Here is a 27445-nt window from a genome sequence, read left to right as displayed (position 1 = left end):
ATATATCCATCCTAAGATAAAATACAGAAAATAGTATAAGGGCAGACTAGATGGACCATGAGGTCTTTTTCTGCCGTCAGTCTTCTATGTTTCTATGTTTCTATCTCGAAACTTCCATCTAATACTAATTGTGTGAAGAGGTTGCATTGCAATAGCATTTAGATTTATATACCGCTTCACAGTGCTTTACAGCCCTCTCTAAGCGGTTTACAGAGAGTAAGCATATTTTCCCCAACAATCTGGGTCCTCGTTTTACCCACCTCGGAAGGACGGAAGGCTGAATGAACCTTGAGCCTGGTGAGATTCGATCTGCCAAACTGCTGGCAGCTGGTGATCCGCAGAAATAGCTTCCAGTACTGCACTCTAACCATTGCGCCATCTGTCTCCCCCCTCCCCATCAACAGACATTATGTTATGGATAGATTTCTCATGAATGAAGCAAAGGGAGGAGGCAGAGGTTTATTTATTTTATTTACTTATTAAACTTGTATGCCGCCCCTCTCCGTAGACTCGGGGCGGCTCACAACAATAATAGAAAAAACAATGTACAATACAAATCTAATAATTAAAACTAAAAACCCATAATTTAAAAAACATGCACACAACATACCATACATAAACAGTATAGGCCTGGGGAAGTTAGTTGCTAGTTTTCATTAATCCATCTCCATGATTTGACATGACGACGTTGCATTTTCTTCCTTTTGCGGTGTAGCTACGTCTCCTGTGTTCTTGGCTGCCCTTATGAAGGAAAGATTTCTCCGGCTAAAGTGGCAGAGGTGAGTCCAGAAGAGGGGTTATTTTTTTGCAAACAAAACCCTACTTTATACTAAAAAAAAGCAAAGACGAGCCTTTGAGAAGAGAGTTCAATCTCGCCACACATGCGTTGCCCTTGTTCTGTCCCTGCCAAGAACATAACGCAACACCCAGTTGATACGCACTTATTTAATTCAAACACCACTACTAATAAAACATTTTATTTTGAAGGACCGCCTTCTGCTGCATGAATCCCAGCGACCAGTTAGGTCCCACAGAGTGAATCTTCTTCGGGTCCCGTCAAATAAACAATGTCGCTTGGCGGGACCCAGGGGAAGAGCCTTCTCTGTGGTGGCCCCGGCCCTCTGGAACCAACTCCCCCCAGAGATTAGAATTGCCCCCACCCTCCTTTGCCTTTCGTAACCTTCTTAAAACCCACCTCTGCCACCAGGCATAGGGGAATTGAGATACTCTTTCCCCCTAGGCCTTTACAGTTCTATGCATGGTATGTATGTATGTATGTTTGGTTTTTGTATTAATGGGTTTTTAATCGTTTTTAGTATTAGATTACTATTGTACACTGTTTTATTGTTGCTGTTAGCCGCTCCGAGTCTCCGGAGAGGGGTGGCATACAAATCAAATAAATAAACAAACAAACAAATAATTAATGCAACACCCAGTTGTTACGCACTTATTTAATTGAAACACCACTACTAATAAAATATTTTAGCAGTGAATATTCACACGCCAATCTACAAGCAGTCTTTTTTGGCAAGCAGCCCGCTACTAATTAATCTTCATTAATAGCTGGTAACAGTTCAAAGAGTTTTAAAGCCAAGAAGATCAATTAGGTCTTGATATCTTACGAAGCTTCAGAGAATTGGCAAAATGCCTAGAGCTAGTCCTTGATAACCGAAACGGCAGCAGAAAAAACAAGCAGAAGTCTTTCCGACACGGAGCACACTTTGATCAGATGGGTTTCTCAAACATTGTTCTCTGCAGCTTGTTAGCTGCCTGTGATGTCCTTAAGTAGACTAAGGGAGTGGCCAATTAGCCCCCAGTCTTACTCCCGAGGAGACCTCCTCTGGAGTAGCCATTCCTATCTGCGGGCTCTTGTATCAGGAAGAGCAAAGCTGGCTGAGGAACTCTGGGAATTTGAGTCCACCAGTCTTCAAGTTGCCAAGGTTGAAGACCCCTGATCTATTATTTTTAAATTTATTTTAATAATGAAAAACAGAAGAAAACAGAAATAAACATACAAACATACTAACAAACATAAAACGAGCACAAAGTGAATCAACTTAATATGTTGCAATTCTGCTTTCAACGATTCTTTCTTTTTCTTAAACGTTAATTCAATTCTTTTTTCTTTTCTATCCAACTATATAATTTCCCCCAAAACTGTGCAATAGTCTTAATTTAGTTTATTCTGTAACTCATATGTTAATATGTAACTCATATGTTACCTCCGGAACCGCCTGCTACCGCACGAATCCCAGCGACCGATAAGGTCCCACAGAGTTGGCCTTCTCCGGGTCCCATCGACTAAACAATGTCGTTTGGCGGGCCCCAGGGGAAGAGCCTTCTCTGTGGCGGCCCCGGCCCTCTGGAACCAACTCCCCCCGGAGATAAGAATTGCCCCCACCCTCCCTATCTTTCGTAAACTACTCAAGACTCATTTATGCCGCCAGGCATGGGGGAGTTAAGATATTCCTTCCCCCTAGGCCATTACAAGTTATGCATGGTAAGTTTGTGTGTATGTTTTGTTTTATTATAAGTGTTTTTTAGTTGTTTTATTAATTGGATTCCTACATGCTGTTTTTATTATTGTTGTTAGCCACCCCGAGTCTGCGGAGATAACAAATCCAATAAATAGATAGATAGATAGATAGATAGATAGATAGATAGATAGATAGATAGATAGATAAGCTTAATTTGGCACAATCTAGCATTTTCCTAATTACCATTTCTTCATTTCGTATATTTTCCTTTTTCCAGGTTTGTGCAAATACAGTGATCCCCCGGTTATTGCGTCCCCGACCATTGCGAACAGGGTAATTTGCGATTTTTCAACCCGGAAGTCAAACACCATCTGCGCATGCGTGCCCTTTTTTTCTATGGGCACGCATGCGTAGATGGGGCCCGGCAGATCAGCTGCTGGGCGGCTTCCCTGGGTCTTCCCCCTCTTGCTGGCGGGAGGGCGAGCGGCGGGCATCAGCAAGGAGTTTCCCCACCACCCACGCAAACTCCTCGCTGCCGCCCGCCCTTCGCCCGCCCACGCCGTTCATTCTCGCCGCTTCCCAGCTGAGTCCTGAAGCGAATTCGCTTGAGGACTCAGGTGGAAAGCGGCGAGAGCGAGAGCTAGCGAACGGCTTGTCCGCCGCCCGCTCGCTCTCGCCGTTTCCCACCTGAGTCCTGAAGCGAATTCGCTTCAGGACTCAGGTGGAAAGCGGCGAGAGCGAGCGCTAGCGAACGGCTTGTCCGCCGCCTGCCTGCCCGCTAGCGAGGAGCCGAAGATTGGGGGCGGCGCGGCTGTTTTAAAACGATGCCGCCGGCATGGGGGGCTTGCCAGCACCCCCCGGAACCCCAACCCGGGTTTGGGGGGCTGCTAGGAAGCCCCCCATGCCGGCGGCGACGTTTTAAAACAGCCGCGCCGCCCCCAATCTTCGGCTCCTCGCTAGCGCTGCGGAAGTAAAAACACCATCTGCACATGCGCAGATGGTGTTTTTACTTCCGCAGCGCTACTTCGCAAAAACCCGCTCGTTGCGGGGGGTCCTGGAACGGAACCCTCGCAATGATAGGGGGATCACTGTAGTACCAAAGTTGTTGATGTTAATACATATGCGTTATCAAATAATAATATTCCTATTTCTAAACTACGCTGAATTAGATGTGAATGTTTGTTTATTTGTTTATTTATTGGATTTATATGCCGCCCCTCTCCAAGGACTTTGGGCGGCTTACAAGATATGAGAAGACAATATACAATATAAATATCTAAAAATACAATTAACTTAACTAATTACTTTAAAAACCCTAATAACATTTAACGTTTTAAAATCACTCATTCCCATTCGAGCAGCAAACATGCCTAATAAACCTTGTGACTTGGCATGAGGCTCATAAATATCCAATCTTCCAACCAACAGCTATCAGTGAATGGAGGAAAAACACACTTTCACATCTTTGCCTGCGATAAATTGAGCTCATTCCCCCTTCCATACCCTGTTGCTTTTCGGATATGTTGGAATTTAGTTCGAATGATACAAATTGAAATCCCATCAACCCAGAGGAAAAACGGAGAAGTCTTGCAAGGAGAGGAAACTTGAAGCCTTGGAGTGCGAAAAACAGCACAAGGGCAAACCGGAAGTTCCTTTTTCTGAACTTCCTGTTTGTCTGTTGGGTGTTTTTTCACACTCCGGGGCTTCAGGAAGCTTCCTTGAAGCCTCCGGAGAGCGAAACGGTCTTCTCCAAGGCCAAAAATCAGCTGTCTATCATGCGCAGATATGCTGGAGGTGGCATAGGGCAACCCTATGGCATGCGTGCCATAGGTTTGCCATCACGGGTCTTTGGAGATTCTCAAATCATCCAGGTCATGGTTGTCCCATAGGTGATTTTCTTCCCCAAAAGGCAACTGGACTTTCTTGGTGTTTCCTTGGAAAACAATTCACTTCTAATCGAAGAACTGAAGAAGTTTCTTGCATGAAAAGCAAAATGCACTGGTCAAAAAAAATAAAGGGAACACTTAAACAACAGAATATAACTCAAACTTCTGTGAAATCAAACTGTCCACTTAGGAAACGACACTGATTGACAATCAATCTCACATGCTGCTGTGCACATTCAACTTTGTACAGAACAAAGTATTCATAGAAACATAGAAGACTGACGGCAGAAAAAGACCTCATGGTCCATCTAGTCTGCCCTTATACTATTTCCTGTATTTCATCTTACAATGGATCTATGTTTATCCCAGGCATGTTTAAATTCAGTTACTGTGGATTTACCAACCACGTCTGCTGGAAATTTGTTCCAAGGATCTACCACTCTTTCAGTGAAATAATATTTCCTCACGTTGCTTCTGATCTTTCCCCCAACTAACTTCAGATTGTGTCCCCTTGTTCTTGTGTTCACTTTTCTATTAAAAACACTTCCCCCCTGAACCTTATTTAACCCTTTAACATATTTAAATGTTTCCATCATGTCCCCCCTTTTCCTTCTGTCCTCCAGACTATACAGATTGAGTTCATTAAGTCTTTCCTGATACATTTTATGCTTAAGACCTTCCACCATTCTTGTAGCCTGTCTTTGGACCCATTCAATTTTGTCAATATCTTTTTGTAGGTGAGGTCTCCAGAACTGAACACAGTATTCCAAATGAGGTCTCACCAGCGCTCTATATAAGGGGATCACAATCTCCCTCTTCCTGCTTGTTATACCTCTAGCTGTGCAGCCAAGCATCCTACTTGCTTTTCCTACTGCCCGACCACACTGCTCACCCATTTTGAGACTGTCAGAAATCACTACCCCTAAATCCTTCTCTTCTGAAGTTTTTGCTAACACAGAACTGCCAATGCAATACTCAGATTGAGGATTCCTTTTCCCCAAGTGCATTATTTTACATTTGGAAACATTAAACTGCAGTTTCCATTGCTTTGACCATTTATCTAGTAAAGCTAAATCATTCACCATATTACCGACCCCTCCAGGAATGTCAACCCTATTGCACACTTTTGTTCATTCAGATCTAGGATGTGTTATTTGAGTGTTCCTTTTATTTTTTTGAGCAATATATTTTTCAAAACACCAAGGAAGTCCAGTTGCCTTTTGGGGAAAACCCCGCACACCTTTGGCTCAACCCTGAAGTTCTAATATTTACCTGCCATTTGCAGCTATGGCAAGATAATGAGGGCAAACTGAATTGAGCATCAAAAGCAGAGCATGGAAAAATTAACAAAGGAGGGGGTGCAATAGATCCGTTCACCTTTTCCAGGGAAAGAAAACACTGAACATGAATCTATCCTGACTAATTACTTATAATTGTGTGTTGAAATTGCAACCTAAGAAAAACAATAAGAAGCTACATTTAAAAAAAAAATATATGTTTTTTTTGTGACAGGTGTCAAAGAAAATGTACGCGATGGGGTGCTATGAGATCTCGCTCGGTGACACCATTGGTGTGGGGACCCCAGGCAATATGAGAGAGATGCTTTCGGCAGTCATGAAAGAGGTGCCCGTTGAAGCTCTCGCTGTTCATTGCCACGACACTTACGGACAAGCTCTTGCCAATACACTAGTAGCACTGCAGGTGAGTTTTCCCTCAGTCTTTGAAACAACCATTAGATGTGGTCCTTGACTTATGACCGACACAAAAATATGACATTGTCAGGGGTGAAAAAATCAGAAACCCAGGCAATTCAAAGCTTATTGCAAGCTTATGTTCTCTACAAGAATCTGAACTACTAATAGTCAAGGGAAATTATTTTTTTTATTTATTTGTTTGTTCTGTCAAGTACGCATTAGTGGTATACAAAGATATAATAATATTTATATACATGATACTAGTAAAAGAGAAACATTAGGACAGGGGACAGAAGGCACTCTGGTGCACTTACCACGCCCCTTACTGACCTCTTAGGAATCAGGAGAGGTCAACAGTGGATAATCTAAGGAACTAACAATCCACTCACTAACAATTTGATTTCAGAAAAAAAATTATCTTGCAACCTGCAACTCCTTCACTGCAAAAACATATGGACTACAAATCTCGATCAGGGCAAATCAATAGATGCAATTTACATTGACTTCTGTAAAGCCTTCGACTCAGTGGCTCATGACAAACTACTTCTAAAACTCAAATCCTATGGCATCTTAGGATCCCTTCATAGTTGGATAACTGCGTCCCTATCAAACAGACAATAAGTTGTCAAAATAGGGAGCGCCATATCTAATCCTGTTCCGGTTAAGACCAGCGTACTCCAAGGCAGCGTACTTGGACCAACACTCTTCATATTCTATATAAATGACCTTTGTGATCATATTACAAGCAACTGCGTTCTCTTTGCCAACGATGTAAAACTTTTCAATAGAAATGAATTTATATAGGGTTGGACTTAGACCTCTTGGCACAAAGGGACTCGAGAATAATAATAATAATAATAATAATAATAATAATAATAATAATAATAATAATAACAACAACAACAACAACAACAACAACAACAATAATAATAATTTAATGATTAGATTTGTATGCCACCCCTCTCTGAAGACTAATGACGTGTGTCACCCCTTTCTTGGGCTCAGCTGGGTCATCTCCTAAAAACATAAATTCACCGTTCCAGCAGTTGGGGGTCTTCTCTGCAATCATGTGACCAAACCTCAGATGCTCAGCAACAAAGCTCTATTTGCCGCCTACCATAGTCATGAGACTGCATTGTATGACTGTTAACAATATCTCATCATTACAGTCATGTCCAGGAACACCTGTAATAAAACAAAACCAGTTTGCTCACCAATCTGAACAATAGGCAGGTCCTGTGAATGAGAATACTGGTAAAGGAAGAATACATACAAAAGAGTGCAGTATTACAGGCGGACTCTGCCCACCGCCTTGAGTTCGATCCTGGCCAGCTCAAGATTGACTCAGCCTTCCATCCTTCTGAGGTCAGTAAAATGAGGACCCAGATTGTGGAGTCAATGTGGTGACATGGTAAACCACATTGTTTTGCTCCAGTTACAAACATAACAAACACACATTTTGGATGAACTTAATTTAATCAGTAAACCCACTAGTAATAACTGGCTTAGTAGTGGAGGCACACACGTAAATCTAAAAGCTATCTTTACTTACGAAAAACTCAGTTGCTAATTAATCAGCTGGCATTAGTTCAGCAAAGTCTTAAATCAGAGCAATGCAATTATTTCTTGTTATCTCACAAGTTTCAAAGACTTGTCAAAATGCCCAGAAATTTGACACGATAAGAAATCCCAAGCAGAAAAACAAGATTCACAAAACATTCAGGACAGATACACCATTCTGAAATGTTGTTTCCTGCAGTCTTTCAGCTGCGTCTGCTGTCCTTAAGTAGACTAGGGGAGTGGCCAATTAGCCTCAGGTCTTACTCCCGAGGAGACCTCCTCTAGAGCAGTGATATTCAACCTTTCTAATGCCGCGACCACTTAATACAGTTCCTCATCTTGTGGTGACCCCCAACTATAAGTTTAGCGACAATTCTTCCAACAGATCTTTAAGCTGATTGGCAAGAGGTCAGAGGGACAGCCCCCTGTAAACACCTGATTGGTTGGATTGTAAAAATATGTTCCGAGATGCCAGAATAGAAGCTTTAGTTGCTAACACCAATGGAAATTTGTCTTTTCCCATGGTCTTAGGCAACTCCTGTGAAATGGTTGTTCGACCCCCAAAGGGGTCCCGACCATAAGGTTGAGAACCACTGCTCTAGAGTAATCTCTCCTGCCTTTTAGCAGCTCTGCAGGCTCTTGCATTAAGAAGAAGGGAAGCCTCCTCTTTCTCATCACTGCCAAGAGGTGCTGGAGGTTCCAAAGGCCCTTGTTGAACCTCTGCCTCTGGCGCCAACTCGGGTGTCAGCTGCCCAGGCCACTGGCGCATCATCAAATCAGTCTCTGCTATCAGCTGCATGAGCTGCTAGCAGGCCACAACGGCTGTAGAGGCCTAGGGTGGTATATATGTCTATGTACTAAATATATATATATATATATTTCAAAAAAGAAAGAGAGAGAAGAGAAACCTTAAAGGCTTGCTCAGTTCCTAAGTTGTGATTTCTCACGACAGATTGCAATGATTTTCAACCGTTCTTAAAGGGTTTTTTACTTCTGTTTGCAGATGGGAGTGAATGTAGTCGATTCATCAGTTGCTGGCCTCGGAGGCTGTCCTTATGCCCAGGGAGCCTCAGGAAACGTGGCAACAGAAGACATGGTGTACATGCTCCACGGCCTTGGGATTCACACCGTAAGTGAGAAGCTGCTTTCGTTCTCTCTCCCTAGCTGGCCATCAGAGGATAAACTTAATCTATCCATTCCCATGATTTCCTTGGATCTTCTAGACCAGTGTTTCCCAACCTTGGCAACTTGAAGATATTTGGACTTCAACTCCCAGAATTCCCCAGCCAGCAAATGCTGGCTGGGGAATTCTGGGAGTTGAAGTCCAGATATCTTCAAGTTGCCAGGGTTGGGAAACACTGAACTAGACAATGTCACTTAGGAGGGCCTAGGAGAAGAGCCTTTTCTGTGAGGGCCCCGGCCCTCTGGAATCAGCTCCCTCCGGAGATTCTGTCCAGACTACCTCATAGGGTGGTTGTTGCAGGGAAAACAGAAAGAGGAAGATATACTGGCTGCGCTCACCAACTTGTGTTGCTTATAAAAAAAATTATAAAGATGCTGTATGTATCATCTCAGTTACAAATTCTCAGTCAGCTTTTGTAAACTATTCTTCTCTCCGCGCCAACTTCCCAGCTGCAATGTGGAATTCATTATTAAGACGCACTATATAAATTTTAAATCTGATTATTAATGTAATGACTGGGCATGTTTTGGTCCGGCCAGCAGCTTAGGTTTAAGACAGGATCTGAGTTGTAGAGAGAGATAGTGGTCAGCAGTGCTCTACATTTGGGGTTTTTAGTTGCACAGGAAGGATGTAGCTTCCTTCATGATGCGCTCAGGTTATAGCCAAAGGCAACATTCATTTCTCAAAGCAATGCTGCGAACTCCAGACCTAATGCTTACATATGTGTTTGTGTGTAACATTTTCGTTGAATTTGAAAATGATGGGAAATTCGACAGAAAACACACACACACCACCTGTATATAGCCTTTGATACGGTTCCACATAAAGAGCTGATAGATAAATTAGTGAAGATTGGACTTAATCCCTGGATAGTTCAATGGGTTTGCAGCTGGCTGAAGTGTAGACATCAGAGAGTTATTGTTAATGGTGAGTATTCTGAGCAGAGACAGGTTACAAGCGGTGTGCCACAAGGGTCTGTTCTGGGTCCTATTCTTTTTAATATGTTTGTGAGTGACATAGGGGAAGGTTTGGTAGGGAAGGTTTGCCTATTTGCCGATGACTCTAAAGTATGCGATAGGATTGATATTCCTGGAGGCGTCTATAATATGGTAAATGATTTAGCTTTATTAGATAAATGGTCAAAGCAATGGAAAGTGCAGTTTAATGTTTCCAAATGTAAAATAATGAACTTGGGGAAAAGGAATCCTCAATCTGAGTATTGTATTGGCAGTTCTGTGTTAGCAAAAACTTCAGAAGAAAAGGATTTAGGGGTAGTGATTTCTGACAGTCTCAAAATGGGTGAATTACAGTAAGGCGGTAGGGAAAGCAAGTAGGATGCTTGGCTGCATAGCTAGAGGTATAACAAGCAGGAAGAGGGAGATTATGATCCCGCTATATAGAGTGCTGGTGAGACCACATTTGGAATACTGTGTTCAGTTCTGGAGACCTCACCTACAAAAAGATATTGACAAAATTGACAAAATTGAACGGGTCCAAAGACGGGCTACAAGAATGGTGGAAGGTCTTAAGCATAAAACGTATCAGGAAAGACTTAATGAACTCAATCTGTATAGTCTGGAGGACAGAAGGAAAAGGGGGGACGTGATCGAAACATTTAAATATGTTAAAGGATTAAATAAGGTCCAGGAGGGAAGTGTTTTTAATAGGAAAGTGAACACAAGAACAAGTGGACACAATCTGAAGTTAGTTGGGGGAAAGATCAAAAGCAACATGAGAAATTATTTTACTGAAAGAGTAGTAGATTCTTGGAACAAACTTCCAGCAGACGTGGTTGGTAAATCCACAGTAACTGAATTTAAACATGCCTGGGATAAACATATATCCATCCTAAGATAAAATACAGAAAATAGTATAAGGGCAGACTAGATGGACCATGAGGTCTTTTTCTGCCGTCAGATTTCTATGTTTCTATATTTTTTTTATAAGCAACACAAGTTGGTGAGTATAGCCAATACTACTTCCTCCTTCTGTTTTCCCTGCAACAACCACCCTATGAGGTAGTCTGGACACAGAGAAAGGTTGTCTACCTGGCTTTGATGGCTATGGTAGGACTAGAACTCACAGCCTCCTACTTTCAAGCCAATGCCTTTATCTACTACATCAAATTGGATTTAGCCACTGTTGTGCAAAAGGTCAATTGCTCTTAATTCATAGAAAACACACCGAGTGAAAAAATGCTGACCAGTTAATATTGAACACGCTTAAGGTGTGTGATTGCAGCTGCAGGTTTATAGCTTTGTGGATACAAAATAAACAGCTGTCCCCCCTTTTTTTCTCTCTCTCTCTCTTTAACCTATAAAGGGTGTGGATCTATCCAAAGTCCTTGAAGCAGGCACTTTCATCTGCAAGATGCTGAACCGAAAGACCAGCTCAAAAGTCGCCCAGGCCACCTGCAAACTCTGAAGTAGACCAGTTGCCTTTCCTGGACTTGGCTGGGATTAAAACTGCGTGGCAGTCTGGACACTGCTATGTTGGTATTTGTCCCCTCTAACTTTATTGAAGCACTTTCCAATGACTCAGAATTAAAAGGCAAGAAGATGGGAGACTGCTGGAATTTACACTAAGAAGAAGAAGAAGACTTTAAAAGAACGCAGAACACTGTATCTTGCTGTCAAACATGTTGGATGTCTCGGTATTTGAAGATGGATGTTGCAACTATTTAAGGAGCCAAATGTATTGCTCTTGTCCTTGTTTTTGACCTAGGCCTCTTGTGCCTGAAATTATTTTTTTTGCAATTACTGCCATCCTACTTCCCAGCACCCCTCCCTCCAATTTTTCTCCAGTGCTGGGCTTTCTAAAGCAGTATTTCCCAAGCTTGGCAACTTGAAGATATCTGGACTTCAACTCGGGAATTCTGGGAGTTGAAGTCCAGATATCTTCAAGTTGCCAAGCTTGGGAAACACTGTTCTAAACGTTCTAGCTGTCGGGACAAAGCTTCTCTTTGCATAAGCTCTTGGGTCATTATGATCCTTTTTAGATGCTGTGGTCCTGGGGAATTCTGGAAGTTGAAGTCCCCACGTCTTAAAAATGGCCAAGGCTGATAGAAAACGCTGGCCTAGTGGTCTGTAGGATTCGCCTTGTCAAACAGTGAAGCCAGAAAACGTACTCTGGGATTTCTCTGCAAATAATAAAATATTTTTACTCTGGATTGAAACGTTGTTTGTGCCATTTGATTTTCTTCCAATGTTCTGAATCAAGAAGTAGAGGCAGTTATACACCCTCAACTTACAACCAGTGAAGCTGGGGTGGCGCAGTGGTTAGAGGGCAGTACTGTAGGCTACTTCAGCTAACTGCGAGCTGTAGTTCAGCAGTTCAAATCTCACCACCGGCTCAAGGTTGACTCAGCCTTCCATCCTTCCGAGGTGGGTTAAATGAGGACGCAGATTGTTGGGGCCAAGAGGCTGATTCTGTAAACTGCTTAGAGAGGGCTGTAAAAGCACTGTGAAGCGGTATATAAGTAAATGCTGTTGCTATCCGTATTGCTATTTAATGTCCAAAGTTAGACCGGACTGAAAAAAGTGACTTATGACCGTTTTTCACATTTATGGCTGCCTGCCCCCATGGTCGTGGGATCAAAATTGAGACGGTTGGCAACTGGCAGGAATTTATGATGCTTGCATAGAAACATAGAAGATTGACAGCAGAAAAAGACCTCATGGTCCATCTAGTCTGCCCTTATACTTTACCTGTATTTTATCTTAGGATGACTATATGTTTGTATTTAATTTTGATAAAATACAAAAAATAGTATAAGGGCAGACTAGATGGATCATGAGGTCTTTTTCTGCCGTCAGTCTTCTATGTTTCTATGTTTATCCCAGGCATGTTTAAATTCAGTTACTGGGGATTTACCAATCACGTCTGCTGGAAGTTTGTTCCAAGCATCTACTACTCTTTAAGTCAAATAATATTTTCTCACGTTGCTTCTGATCTTTCCCCCAATTAACCTCAGAGTGTGCCTCCTTGTTCTTGTGTTCACTTTCCTATTGAAAACACTTCCCTCCTGAATCTTATTTAGCCCTTTAACATATTTAAATGTTTCGATCATGTCCCCCCTTTTCCTTCTGTCCTCCAGACTATACAGATTGAGTTCATTAAGTCTTTCCTGATACGTTTCATGCTTAAGATCTTCCACCATTTTTGTAGCCCGTCTTTGGACCCGTTCAATTTGATCAATATCTTTTTGTAGGTGAGGTCTCCAGAACTGAACACAGTATTCCAAATGTGGTCTCACCAGCACTCTATACAGCAGGATCACAATCTCCCTCTTCCTGCTTGTTATACCTGTAGCTATGCAGCCAAGCATCCTACTTGCTTTTCCTACCGCCCGACCACACTGCTCACCCATTTTCAGACTGTCAGAAATCACTACCCCTAAATTCTTCTCTTCTGAGGTTTTTGCTAACACAGAACTGCCATGCTTGCAGTGTCCTGTGGACATACGACCACATTTTGCATTCTTCTGACTAACACGGTCAATGGGGAAGCCAAATACACTTTACAACTAGGTTACTAAATTAACAACTCCGACGATTCACTTAACAACTGTGGTTCGGCGTTTCTGAGTGACAGGACTGATGTGCAGAACTACCTGTCAAAAATACAGAGCTGATATCTAAAGACATGGCCAGTAGGAGGCAGTACACTCCAAAGGTTCGTTGCTGATTTGAACCTATCCAAAGGATGGATTAGAGCCCAGGGGATGGCAAAGTTTGCTCTTCTATGACATGTGGACTTCAACTCCCCAAATTCTTGAACTAGCATGATTGGCTCAGGAATTCTGGGAGTTGAAGTCCACAAGTCAGAAGAGCCAACTTTGCCTACCCTTGGATTAGGCAATTTAAATAGCAAAGCATTTAAATTAGGGGCATGTTATTTCTAAAAAATGATTGTGTATGTATGTATGCATGTATGTATGTATTTATTTATTTATTTGATTTTTATGACACCCTTCTCCTTAGACTTAACTTATTTGTGAAGATAAAGTAATTGCCATTGTATTGCTCCCAAATACTAGCCATGAAGGGGCGGATTATATTATTGTTGTTGTTGTTGTTGTTGTTGTTGTTGTTGTTATTATTATTATTATTATTATTATTATTATTATTATTATTATTATTATTTAGATTTGTATGCCGCCCCTCTCCGCAGACTCAGGGCGGCTCACAACAGTGATAAAACAGTATACAATGGCAAATCTAATATTAAGTCTAAAATAACAATTTTACTTTAAAAACCTAAAAAAAAACCTTATACTGTATATAAAAACATACACACAAACATTCTATACATAAAACTACATAGGCCTGGGGGAGATGTCTCAATTCCCCCATGCCTGACGGCAGAGGTGGATTTTAAGGAGTTTACGAAAGGCAAGGAGGGTGGGGACAATCCTAATCTCCCGGGGAAGCTGGTTCCAGATGGTCGGGGCCGCCACAGAGAAGGCTCTTCCCCTGGGTCCCGCCAGATGACATTTTTGGAACGTTGAACACCTTGCTGCTTGCTGAGAAGTCACGCACTTTGGCAAAGTTCAGAGATCTCAGGAAGAATCATTGGGGAGGCGAGTGAAGGCCTGTGACAACCTTCATTACAATTGAGTCAGATGCACCAGGGAAATGTCAATTCGCTGAACTATGGCATAATCACAATTGTACATGTTGAACATAACCTTGAGCATACAACTGTAAATACAACTGTCTTTGTGTTGGATATATTTGACTGTTGATCAACACCCTGGAGCAGCGGTCCCCAAACTACGGGCCGCGGGCCGCATGTGGTCTACTGAGGCCATTTATCCGGCCCGCGGATGAGTGATACAACACAGTGTTCCATCTAATTTTCTATGAATAAAATGCGGTATTTTGTTAGTAACTAAAATCAATCATCAAAAAAGTTGCAAAAGTTTGTTTTCCTAAATTTTTCATCCAGTTACATTCATTTTCTTTTAATTAAATTCCCTCCTTAATGTTCCTTCAAAAAGTACACCAATTATATTTCTAACTTGTTAACCATTATGCCAAAGTTCTTCCTTCTTTCTTTATACATTTTTCTATAAGCCAAGAAAACCTACAATCAGATGTTAACAAAAGAAAATAAAAAACAAAACATAAACATATATGAATTTCAGACTTCTTCCCCCCCCTAAATAGTACATTCCCATTTTGTTTTTTACTTTGAAACAAGGTATGTGCAGTGTGCATAGGGATTTTTTCATAGGGTTTTTTTAATAGTCCAGCCCTCCAACAGTCTGAGGGACAGTGAACTGGCCCCCTGTGTAAAAAGTTTGGGGATCCCTGCCCTGGAGGAAATGTGAATTCTTGCAAGAATCCTCCATCTTTCCAAGAATCTCACTCACCAAAGATATTGTGTGATCTTAGCCAGAGATCCTATTGTTGGCTGATGTTCTAACTTCACCTTCTGCTGCAACCTGATATAGCTTGACTGGTTTAACTTTCTTTGTTCTGGGACCTGATCAGGTCTTGTCCAGCTTGACCAGGCCTGCCAATCTAACTGTCAGGAAAAGACAAGCCTTTTCACCATTGCTGGCTGGCCATAGTTTTCCACAAGCTTGTCTAATACTAGCCCTCTCTCCATCTCTTCCAAGCAAAACTGAATATATTTATTTATTTATTCATTCATTCATTCATTCATTCAATTTTTATGCCGCCCTTCTCCTTAGACTCAGGGCGGCTTACAACATGTTAGCAATAGCTCTTTTTAACAGAGCCAGCATATTGCCCCCACAATCTGGGTCCAAAACTGAATATATAATGTCAGGATGTTGGTTCTGATCAGTGGTGAAAGCCAATTTTTAAAAAAACCTACTGGTTCTGTGGGTGTGACTTGGTGGGCTTGGTGCGCGTAGTGGGTGTAGCTTGGTGGGCACGGAAGGGGAAGGATACTGCAAAATCTCCATTCCCTCCCTTTCAAAAGAGCTGTGCAAAAATGTGCATAGAATCAGGTGCAACTAACGTTAGCCACCTTGCTTAAGAATGGAAATTCAGGCCCTGATTTTGGATGTAAACCTGAGTTTATGGATACTTTATTATGATTCTTCCTTTCATATGTTTATGAAAGGATGCCAAAACAACTAGACCCAGGAACAATTTTTTGTCCACTCATGCTATTACTGTGCTTAACACTTGATTCTCCCAGCACTGTCTTATGGAGAAGGATATTTATCCATGTAAATATTTTTGTATTACTGTATTGCATTACTACAGTACTATCGTTCACCCTCTTTCCTATTGTTGTTATTATTGTTAGTTGTGAAGTTGTGTCCGACCCATCACGACCCCATGGATGTTCCTCCAGCTTTTCCTTTCCTCTACCACAGTGTTTCCCAATCTTGGCAACTTGAAGATATCTGGACTTCAACTCGCAGAATTCCCCAGCCAGCATTCGAGCTGAAGTCCATATATCTTCAAGTTGCCAAGGTTGGGAAACACTGCTCCCCCATGTCTGACGGCAGAGGTGGGTTTTAAAAAGTTTACGAAAGGCAAGGAGGGTGGGGGCAGTCCTGATCTCCGGGGGGGGGGGGGGAGCTGGTTCCAGAGGGCTGGCCCCCCCACAGAGAAGGCTCTTCCCCTTGGTCCCGCCAAGTGCCATTGTCTAGTTGATGGGACACGGAGAAGGCCGACTCTTTGAGACCTAACCGGTTGCTGGAACTCATGCTGCAAAATGAGTCAGTCTGTCAGTCTCTCTCTCTCTCTCTCTCTCTCTCTCTCTCTCTCTCTCTCTCTCTCTCTCTCTCATCTATCTATCTATCTATCTATCTATCCTATCTATCATCTATCTATCTATCTATCTATCTATCTATCTATTCTATCTATCAATTCTATCTATGTTTTTGTAGTCCACCCTTCTCCTAGGGCAGATGCTGGCTGGGGAATTCTGGGAGTTGAAGTCCAAATAGCTTCAAGTTGCCAAGGTTGGGAAACATTGTCCTAGGGCAGTGTTTTTCAACCAGTGTGCCGTGGCACACTAGTGTGCCGCGAGACATGATCAGGTGTGCCGTGAAGAAGGAAGCTCAGGTTCCGGTCTCACAACTTTTTGCTGAGAGAATGAGAGTGAGAAAGAGAGCAAGAAAGAAAGAGAGAGAAAGAAAGCAAGCAAGAGAGAGAGAAAGAGAGTGAGAGAGAGAAAGCAAGAGAGAAAGCAAGCGTGAGAGAGAAAGAAGGCAAGAGAAAGAGAGAGAGTAAAGGAGAGGAAGGGAGAGAGAGCAAGAGAGAAATGAGCAAAAAGGGGAGGAAAAAAAGAGAAACGAGAAAATGATTGAGACAGAGAATGAGAGGAAAGAGAGAGAAATAAAAGAGAGAGAGAAGTGACTCCTGATTTAAAACATATGATAAAAAGCACCCAAAGAATAAGAGAGAAAACCCCCCAGCCCTCACCTGTTTTTGGAAATGGTTCAAGAGTGTGTATACACACACACACACACACAAGGGTGGGGAGGAGACAGGGATGGAAAAAGAGAGGAGAGTGTCTTAGGGTGTCATTTTGTGTCATTTTGGTTGGTGGTGTGCCCCAGGATTTTGTAAATGTAAAAAATGTGCCGCGGCTCAAAAAAGGTTGAAAATCACTGTCCTAGGGGACTCAGTGCGGCATACAACAATGTTTATGTTCATACCAATGTCTACTATCTTGTACATGCTTGACAAAATAAATAATAAAAATAAAATAAAAATAGCTATAAAACCACATACATAGCTTAGAACTTTGCTGTTTCGTTCCAGGCTTGCGAACCCCGAATTTGCAGCCTCGGGCGGGGAAGCCTCCCATTAACTGCCTTCCTAAAACAGGATACTGCAAAGAAGCCGTCGGGACAGCTTGCGGAACTCCCCGCATCTCGTTCCATCCCATGCAAATTCCAAAAAGGATGCGTGGCATTGGGACGCCACACTTTTGGCCCTCGCCACTTTCCGTACCAGGAGGAGGGGAACAAGGCGGGACCAAAAAATAAAATAAAGTGACACGTTACCATGGGGAAGCGGTGGCGGGGCGCGGCCTAAAAGGGGAGAAGGGTGGAAGCCCTTAAAGGGGCCGCGACCTGGCCGCTTCGGAAGGAGTCCGCGGAGCTGCGAGGTGAGGATGCGGGCGGCGGAGAGGAGAGCGCGGGTTGCACGTGTGAATGGCCGAATGAATGAATGAATGGTGGCCCGGGAGGCATAGAGTGTTGGGAAGGGGACGGTAGGACGGGACGGGGAGGTTTGGGCAGGAATCCGACTTAAGGAGGGAGACGGTGGCCGGGAAGAGGCGATACGAATGTCCGCCTTACCTGGCAAAGGTGGGTCGGGAAAAGGGGCAAGAAGGTGGCCCCGTTGCCCTTCAAGACCAGAGGGCTCGAACGTTGGCAACTTTAAGCCTGGCGGACTTCAACTCCCAGAATTCCTCAGCTAGAAAAACTCCCAGAATTCCACAGGCGGCAAAACTCCCAGAATTCCACAGGCCGCAAAACTCCCAGAGTTTCCCAGGTGGCAAAACTCCCAGAATTCCCCTGGCCACAAAACTCCCAGAGTTCCCCAGGTGGCAAAACTCCCAGAGTTTCCCAGGCGGCCAAACTCCCAGAATTTCCCAGGCAGCAAAACTCCCAGAGTTTCCCAGGCGGCAAAACTCCCAGAATTCCCCTGGCGGCAAAACTCCCAGAATTCCCCAGGCGGTAAAACTCCCGGAGTTTCCCAGGCGGCAAAACTCCCAGAATTCCCCTGGCAGAAAACCTCCCAGAGTTCCCCAGGCAGCAAAACTCCCAGAATTCCCCTGGCAGTTTTGCTCCCAGAATTCCCCAGTGTACCGTAGCAGAGCGTACTTGTGCCTAGGGAATTCTGGGAGGAAAAGTTCCTTCCCTATGTTAAATATGGAGAAATGCTGATCTAGGACAGGGGTCTCCAACCTTGGCAGCTTTATGACTGGGGGACTTCAACTCCCAGAATTCCTCAGTCAGCTTTGCTGAGGAATTCTGGGAGTTGAAGTCCCCTAGTCATAAAGTTGCCAAGGACCCCTGCACTAGAAACATCGTCAGAAGAAGGAAGGAAGGCAGAAACCACTGTGGCTAGGTGAGGTTTTGAGGATGTGCAAAGTTGGCTGTTCAAACTCATAAAAAGCAAATATTTTCTTTTCTTTTTTTAATTTTTTTTTTTGAGATCAACTGCTGGGGATTAAGAGATTCTATGCTTTTCTTGGCAATAATGTCCAAGAGTTTCACTATGGATACCTTCTGTATATATTTTTTTAAAACTTCCCAGTCCAGGAACAGACTGTTTCATACCTGAAATAGCTTCTTTCTCTCTCTCACTCATTCACACACACCCACACCAGTTTCTTACTGAAAACAGGACTTTCCACATTTCACAGGCAACAGTTTGAGATGGGATGTTTTTCACGCTCTTATAAGTTGCTAATGTATCTACTGGACCTACAATAAGAGCCCTACATGGCATTGGACCAAGATATCTCCGAGACCGCCTTCTGCCGCACGAATCCCAGCGACCAGTTAGGTCCCACAGAGTGGGCCTTCTCTGGATCCCGTCGACTAAATAATGCCGCCTGGCGGGATCCAGGGGAAGAGCCTTCTCTGTGGTGGCTCCGACCCTCTGGAACCAGCTCCCCCCAGAGACTAGGATTCCCCCATGCCTGATGGCAGAGGTGGGTTTTAAGGAGTTTACAAAAGGCAAGGAGGGTGGGGGCAGTCCTAATCTCTGGGGGGAGCTGGTTCCAAAGGGTCGGAGCCACCACAGAGAAGTCTCTTCCCCTGGGTCCTGCCAGACGACATTGTTTGGGTGCCAGCAGAACTGCCGACCTTCTTGGTCGCTAAGTTCATCGTCTTAGCCACTGAGCCACCACGTCTGCTTAGATTCACCGTTAAGCTTGCTTTAAAACCTGCTTTAAAAATCAACTAGGTTTGCCTGATACCCTGGACTGCAAGCGAGCAAATCTCACTATGATGTGTCCTTTGCGTGTGGATGAATTTATATGCGCCAGGCTCCGGTTGGGCAGGTCTCGGCTTTGATGGATAAAACAAAGGAGCAACGTCACGCTGCCTCGTTTGCTAAGGTTCCCCTCTGTTCTGATTCCAGCAAACAGCCCAAGTGTGAACAAGGTGTTGCCGACTTGGCTGTGCAGTTGCATGCCTGGCTGTGAGTTGACCTGTTGTGCCCATGTGGAACTAGCTGCGGGAAGTGCGACCCAGCCCAGGTCTCGTCTTCCAGCAGGTGGATGTTTTTGTCATCCCAATGTCGTTTGTCGGGACCCAGGAGAAGAGCCTTCTCTGTGGCGGCCCCGACCCTCTGGAACCAGCCTCCCCCAGATATCAGAGTTGCCCCCACCCTCCTTGCATGGGGGAATTGAAATTTCCCTTCCCCCTAGGCTTATAGAATTTATACATGGTATGCTTGTATGTATGAGTGGTTCTTTAAATTGGGGTTTTTTACATTATTTTAATATTACATTTGTTTACATTGTCTTTTTTATTGTTGTTAGCCACCCTGAGTCTTCGGAGAGAGGAGGCATACAAATCTAATAAATGAATGAATGAATGAATGAATGAATGAATGAATGAATGAATACATACATACATACATACATACATACATACATAAATAAATTGCAAGGAGGTGAGCTGCTAAGGTGGAACAGTGACAACTGCTCGGCCTCATGGCTCTGAGTGCTAGCAGAGTCCAGCGCGATTCTGCTACTGCACCTGGGCAGGGAACAAAATCACGCGCAGACACACAGGGCGCCTTTGGCAGAATTGCGCTGGACTCCGCTAGCACTGAGAGCCACGGGGGCAAGGACACGTCACTGGTACTGTGGTACCCCTACGTGCCCGTGTGTGATTTCATTACCTGCCCAGGTGCAGTAGCATAATTGTGCTGGACTCTGCTAGCACTCAGAGCCACAGGGGTGAGGACACGTCACTGGTACCGTGGCACCCCTGCGTGTCTGCGTGTGATTTCATTACCTGCCCAGGTGTAGTAGCATAATTATGCTGGACTCCACTAGCACTCAGAGCCACAGGGGCGATCACACGTCACCGTTCCACCTTAGCATCCCACCTCTGACATGGCACCAGTCATACCGACGTTTCCTGGTTCTTAATATCTCTGAGTAAACAGTGAATAATCACTACATCCTGAACCAGGTTGGCATTTAGCCAAGTCAAAGGTTGGCGATGGAGGAAGAAAAGGAACAGCTGCAGATCCCTTTTTTAAATCCCTTCTATACTTTGCCAGGAGCATGGGTGCCAAATAGCCAGGATTTTATATTTATTTATTTGTTGGGCTTGTATGCTGCCCCTCTCCATGGAGGCGGGGTGGCTCACAGCATATAAATATATACATATATACACTGCTCAAAAAAATAAAGGGCACACTTAAAAAACAGAACATAACTTCAAGTAAATAAAAACTTCTGTGAAATCAAACTGTCCACTTAGGAAGCAACACCGAGCCTACGGAGAGGGGCGGCATACAAATCTAATTAATAATAATAATAATAATAATAATAATAATAATAATAATAATAACAACAACAACAACAACAACAACAACACCGATTGACAGTCAATTTCACAGGCTGTTGTGCAAATGGAATAGTTGTGCAAATGAAATATTCAATGAGAATATTTCATTCATTCAGATCTAGGTTGTGTTATGTGAGTGTTCCCTTTACTTTTTTGAGCAGTATACAATAACACATTTGAAATCCAATTAATATAAATAACCCTTCTAAAAACGCTAAAACATTAAAAACCATTCATTCAGATCCAAACCACAAACTTACCACACACTCTTTGGCCAGAGGCTAGGGTCTAGTGACGCCAAGCCTGGCGGCATAAATAGGTTTTCAGATTCTTGCGGAAGTCAAAGAGGTTGGGGGCCGTACGAATCTCCAGAGGGAGCTGATTCCAGAGGGCTGGGGCCCCCACAGAAAAGGCTCTTCTGCTAGGCCCTCTCAAGTGACATTGCCTAGTTCAGTGTTTCCCAACCTTGGCAACTTGAAGATATCTGGACTTCAACTCCCAGAATTCCCCAGCCAGCATTCGCTGGCTGGGGAATTCTGGGAGTTGAAGTCCAAATATCTTCAAGTTGCCAAGGTTGGGAAACACTGGTCTAGTTGACGGGACCTGGAGAAGGCCAACTCTGTGGGACCTAACCGGATGCAGCAGAAGGCGGTCCTGTAGGTAATTGGTCCAATGTGATGTAGGGCTTTGTAGGTCATAACCAACACTTTGAATCGTGTCCGGAAACCAATTGGCAGCCAGTGCAGTCCGCGGAGTGCTGAAGAAACATGGGTATACTTTGGGAGGCCCATGACTGCTTATGTGGCTGCATTCTGCACAATTTGTAGTTTCCAAATGCTCTTCAGAGGTAGCCCCATATAGAGAGTATTGCAATAGTCGAACCTCGAGGTGATAAGGGCATGAGTGACCGTGAGCAGAAACTCCCTGTCCAGATAGGGCCGCACCAGGAGAACCTGGGCAAACGCCCCCCTCGCCACAGCTGAAAGGTCAGCTGTGGATTGAAGAGGATGCCCAAGTTGCAGACCCTCTCTGAGGGGGCCAAAAATCTCCCCCCCAGGCAGATGGAGATGTCCTTGGACAGGCAGATGGAGATGTCCTTGGGAGGCAGAACCCATGGGGGAACTGAGATATCTCCCCCGGGCATATACAATTTATGTATGGTATGTTTGTATGTATGTATGTTTGCTTAATAATGGGGTTTTTTAAAATACTTTAAATTGTAAATTATTAGATTTGTCATGAACTGTTTTATTGTGCTGTGAGCCGCCCTGAGTCTACGGAGATGGGTGGCATACAAATCTAATAAATAAATAAATAAATATCCACTCCGTCTTGTCGGGGTTGAGTCTGAGCCTGTTAGCCCCCATCCAGACCCTAACAGCCTCCAGTCACCAGTAGGTCATTTCCACTGAGTGGTTGCTCTAATGATCCAACTTATTTCATAAATGCCTGATAAGCAGGAACTAAACATTGGACATTAGACTTCCCAACCCCTTGCAAAATGACACTCCCCTTGTTAAATATCTGCTCGGGAGACCAGTCTAAAAGGTCACAGAAACCAAACCAGGAAATTAAAAGTATTTTAATAATGACAACCAAGGAGGACGCAGCCGTTTGCAGGAGGATTCGATTTCTCTGCTTTCTCCTGGAAGAGAGGTTTAATTGCCCTTGTGCAGAGACAGCAGATGTAAAGCAAGCAAAATTGGGAGTGACAGCGTGATTTTGGCCCAGCCTGGGTGTTGATGGGTGGAGGAGCAAGCGAGAGCCAGACAAATGGTTTGTTCCTCTTGAGAAAAGGCAGAAAGGGAAAACATTGCAACTGCTGGTGGTGCTCTGAGCTTCTGTTTTGGCCAAGGTAGGTCTTAACTTTGGACACTTTAAAATGCCTGGAGGTCAAGTGCTTCATGCTAGCTGGGGACGTCTGGGAGTTGAAGTCCAAACATCTTCAAGGGACCAAGGCTAAGAAATACTGCTGTAGAGCAAGGGTCTCCAACCTTGGCAACTTTAAGCCTGGCGGACTTCAACTCCCAGAATTCCCCTGCCAGAAAAGCTGGGCTTAAAGTTGCCAAGGCTGGAGACCCCTGTTCTCGAGGAAGGAAATGATATCCTACCACCCTCCACTCCTTTCAGCCTGCAGTCTACTCAGGGGTCATCAACACCTGCTCTGTGGACCAGCAGTGGGCTGTAGCATGCCAGAAACTGTTCCATGCAAACAAGCAAAGCCCCATCCATGGGATACAGCGGTGATGGCAAACCTATGGCACGGGTGCCACAGGTGGCACGCGGAGCCATATCTGCTGGCACGCGAGCCGTTGCCCTAGCTCAGCGTGCATGTGTATGCTGGCCAGCTGATTTTTGGGTTGCACAGACGCTCTGTGAAGGCATTTTTGGCTTCCAGAGAGCCTCCAGGAGGATGGGGGGAGACGTTTTTATCCACCCCCGATTCCATGGAAGCCTTTGGAGCCTGGGGAGGGCGAAACACGAGCCTACTGGGCCCACTAGAAGTTGGGAAACAGGCCATTTCTGGCCTTGGGGGGTGGGAGCTGTTTTCGCCCTCCCCAGGCATTGAATTATGAGTGTAGGTACTTGCACGTGAGTGATAGCGCACATGCATGTTCTTTTGGCACCCAAGGAAAAAAAGGTTTGCCCTCATACACATGCACTAGGGCAGATAGATAGATAGATAGATAGATAGATAGATAGATAGATAGATAGATAGATAGATAGATAGATAGATGATAGATAGATAGATGAGATAGATAGATAGATAGATAGATGATAGATAGATAGATAGATAGATGAGATAGATAGATAAATGATAGATAGATAGATAGATAGATAGATAGATAGATAGATAGATAGATAGATAGATGATAGATAGCGCACATGCATGTTCTTTTGGCACACAAGGAAAAAAAGGTTTGCCCTCATACACATGCACTAGGGCAGATAGATAGATAGATAGATAGATAGATAGATAGATAGATAGATAGATAGATAGATAGATAGATAGATAGATAGATGAGATAGATAGATGATAGATAGATAGATAGATGATAGATAGATAGATGATTGATAGATAGATAGATAGATAGATGATAGATAGATAGATAGATAGATAGATAGATAGATAGATAGATAGATGATAGATAGGTAAATGATAGATAGATAGATGATAGATAGATAGATAGATAGATAGATGAGATAGATAGATAGATGAGATAGATAGATAGATAGATGAGATAGATAGATAGATAGATGAGATAGATAGATAAATGATAGATAGATAGATAGATAGATGATAGATAGCGCACATGCATGTTCTTTTGGCACACAAGGAAAAAAAGGTTTGCCCTCATACACATGCACTAGGGCAGATAGATAGATAGATAGATAGATAGATAGATAGATAGATAGATAGATAGATAGATAGATAGATAGATAGATAGATGAGATAGATAGATGATAGATAGATAGATAGATGATAGATAGATAGATGATTGATAGATAGATAGATAGATAGATAGATAGATAGATAGATGATAGATAGATAGATAGATAGATAGATAGATAGATAGATGATAGATAGGTAAATGATAGATAGATAGATGATAGATAGATAGATAGATAGATAGATAGATGAGATAGATAGATAGATGAGATAGATAGATAGATAGATGAGATAGATAGATAGATAGATGATAGATAGATAGATAGATAGATGAGATAGATAGATAAATGATAGATAGATAGATGATAGATAGATAGATAGATAGATAGATAGATAGATAGATAGATAGATAGATAGATAGATAGATAGATAGATAGGGCAACGGCTCGCGTGCCAGCAGATATGGCTCCGCGTGCCACCTGTGGCACCTGTGCCATAGGTTTGCCATCACTGCTGTGTCCCATGGATGGGGCTTTGCTTGTTTGCATGGACCAGTTTCTGGCATGTTACAGCCCACTGCTGGTCCACAGAGCAGGTGTTGATGACCCCTGAGTAGACTGCAGGCTGAAAGGAGTGGAGGGTGGTAGGATATCATTTCCTTCCTTGATACCGGCAGTACGGAAAGCCACGTCCCCTCCGGTCCACAGAAAAATCTTTCTCCGTGGAACCAATTCCTGGTGCCCAAAAGGTTTGGCGGCCACTGCTGTACCTGATTGAATAGTGAAAAGTGAAGCACTGCAGGGATGAGGCTTCGGTCTGGTTCCACATGCAGAGGAGCACTTGTGCTCTGTACCATTTTTTGGTACCGGAAATTGTGCCATCTTTTGAGCTGGAGCTTTGACGGCGCTTGAGAGCCTTCTTCACTGCAAGAGAGAAAGGGTTGAGTTCTCATGAATGGCTTTTGCACGGCTAAGTAGAGTTGAAGGAGCAAGGGTCAGCGGGAGGGTATTAATTAAATCAGGAGTTGAGAGTGAAGGCGTGGGACAGCTAAGGTAGATCTTGAAAGAAAGAATGAGGAACTAAGACCGGATCTCAGAAACCAGTAAAATTTTACAGATACATAAACTAAGGTGGGAACTATCAGTCTGTTAAACAGGAGAGAAATTAGGATAAGATTCACTCAAGGAAAAGCAAAGAAGGAAAAAGAGGAAGTAGAAAAGTGAAGGGAGAAGGAGTAGTAGTAGAAGGAAGTAGGAAGGGGGAGAGAAGGAGTAAGAAGGTAAGAGGAGGAGATGGAGATAAAAGGAGGGGTGTGAAGAAATGACGAATAACAGACTGATGAACAGAAATATAAAATAGGCGCAAAATATCTGTCTGTCTGTCTGTCTGTCTGTCTGTCTGTCTGTTCGTTCTGCTGGCGTGTTTCAACCACCTGTAATTACAGGGTAATTAGTCCAGGAATACACACACCACACAATAAAAGGAAAACCCAAAGGTTTTTATAAACAGAAAAACAGAAACAGCTCCCTTTTTAAATGTCAAAGGGATTTTCTGGTACACACAAGGCACAGGTTAAATGCAATCCAATTGCTCACCCAATAACTGGGAAATTGAGTCAAATTCTAGAGTCCAGAGTCCACACACAATCTTGAACAGCACAAAACCCACAATCTTGATGAAATAATGAATCAGATAAACTGCCATGAGACTAAAACACCAAGCTGCACTTTTATCTGTAGCACTAATTACAGCAGCCCCACCCAACCACAGGTGACCTCATTTTCTCTTGTAATAATCCTTCAGTTGTTGTCTCCTATGCATCACTCTACGCATGCGTGGATGTGTCATTAATTCTTGTTCAGAATCCAGGGATGATACAGATGATTGATCTCCTCCTGGGCTGTCTGCCACACTCTCCTCTTCCCTGTCACTCATGCTTCCTTGGTCAGAGGAGGCTTCGTTGGCAGATTCCATCGGGAGCAAAACAGGCCTGCGGCATGTGGATGTTTCCCCCACATCTACCTGTACATTCCTTGGGGCAGGAGCTGGGCCAGAGCTAACCACAACACTATCTATCTATCTGTCTGTCTATCTGTCTGTCTGTCTGTTCTGCCGGCGTGTTTCAACCGCCCATAATTACAGAGTAATTAGTCCAGGAAGACACACACCACACGATAAAAGGAAAACCCAAAAGTTTTTATAAACAGAAAAACAGAAACAGCTCCCTTTTTAAATGTCAAAGGGATTTTCTGGTACACACAAGGCACAGGTTAAATGCAATCCAATTGCTCACCCAATAACTGGGAAATTGAGTCCAATTCTAAAGTCCAGAGAGTCCACACACAATCTTGAACAGCACTGTCTGTCTGTCTGTCTGTCTGTCTGTCTGTCTGTCTGTCTGTCTGTCTGTCTGTCTGTCTGTCTATCTATCTCTCTCTCTCTCTCTCTCTCTCTCTCTCTCTCTCTCTCTCTCTCTCTCTATATATATATATATATATATATATATATATATATATATATATATGTCACATGTTTAAGCTGAATTTGAAAATTAAGGGAGACTAGGATAGATCTATTTCGGCCTTATTTTGGCCTCATCAGCTATATATATATATATATATCTACACACATACATACATATACATAAATAAATAAGCAAGCAACAAGCACTTCCCTTTTCTTGGAGTGTATTCCTTTGTTTATGCAGCTTAGGATT

The 27445-nt window shown here is 43.4% G+C and overlaps 2 protein-coding genes across 4 annotated transcripts in view; both read left to right on the top strand.

The window, feature by feature from the left end:
• The window catches only part of HMGCL (3-hydroxy-3-methylglutaryl-CoA lyase), a 32779-nt gene extending 20810 nt beyond the window's left edge, over nucleotides 1-11969 (top strand). For both annotated transcript variants that reach the window (XM_070764810.1, XM_070764809.1), the window contains exons 6-9: nucleotides 716-779; nucleotides 5876-6064; nucleotides 8621-8746; nucleotides 11123-11969. In XM_070764810.1, coding sequence (XP_070620911.1) covers nucleotides 716-779; nucleotides 5876-6064; nucleotides 8621-8746; nucleotides 11123-11224 — 481 coding nt within the window. In that variant the 3' untranslated portion in view covers nucleotides 11225-11969. The remainder of the gene's footprint in view (nucleotides 1-715; nucleotides 780-5875; nucleotides 6065-8620; nucleotides 8747-11122) is intronic.
• A 5841-nt stretch (nucleotides 11970-17810) lies between these two features.
• The window catches only part of GALE (UDP-galactose-4-epimerase), a 34206-nt gene continuing 24571 nt past the window's right edge, over nucleotides 17811-27445 (top strand). The window contains exon 1 of one of the 2 annotated variants that reach the window (XM_070764421.1): nucleotides 17811-17905. The gene's annotated coding sequence lies outside the window, so the exon portion shown is untranslated. Of the gene's footprint in view, nucleotides 17906-22918; nucleotides 23194-27445 lie in introns of those variants that run through there. The other variant, XM_070764422.1, reaches the window with a different exon arrangement.

The sequence above is a fragment of the Erythrolamprus reginae genome, chromosome 11, assembly GCF_031021105.1.
Source record: "Erythrolamprus reginae isolate rEryReg1 chromosome 11, rEryReg1.hap1, whole genome shotgun sequence".
Taxonomy (NCBI): Eukaryota; Metazoa; Chordata; class Lepidosauria; order Squamata; family Dipsadidae; genus Erythrolamprus; species Erythrolamprus reginae.
Note: the sequence above shows the minus strand (reverse complement) of the source record. Positions and strands in the feature narration are given on the sequence as shown.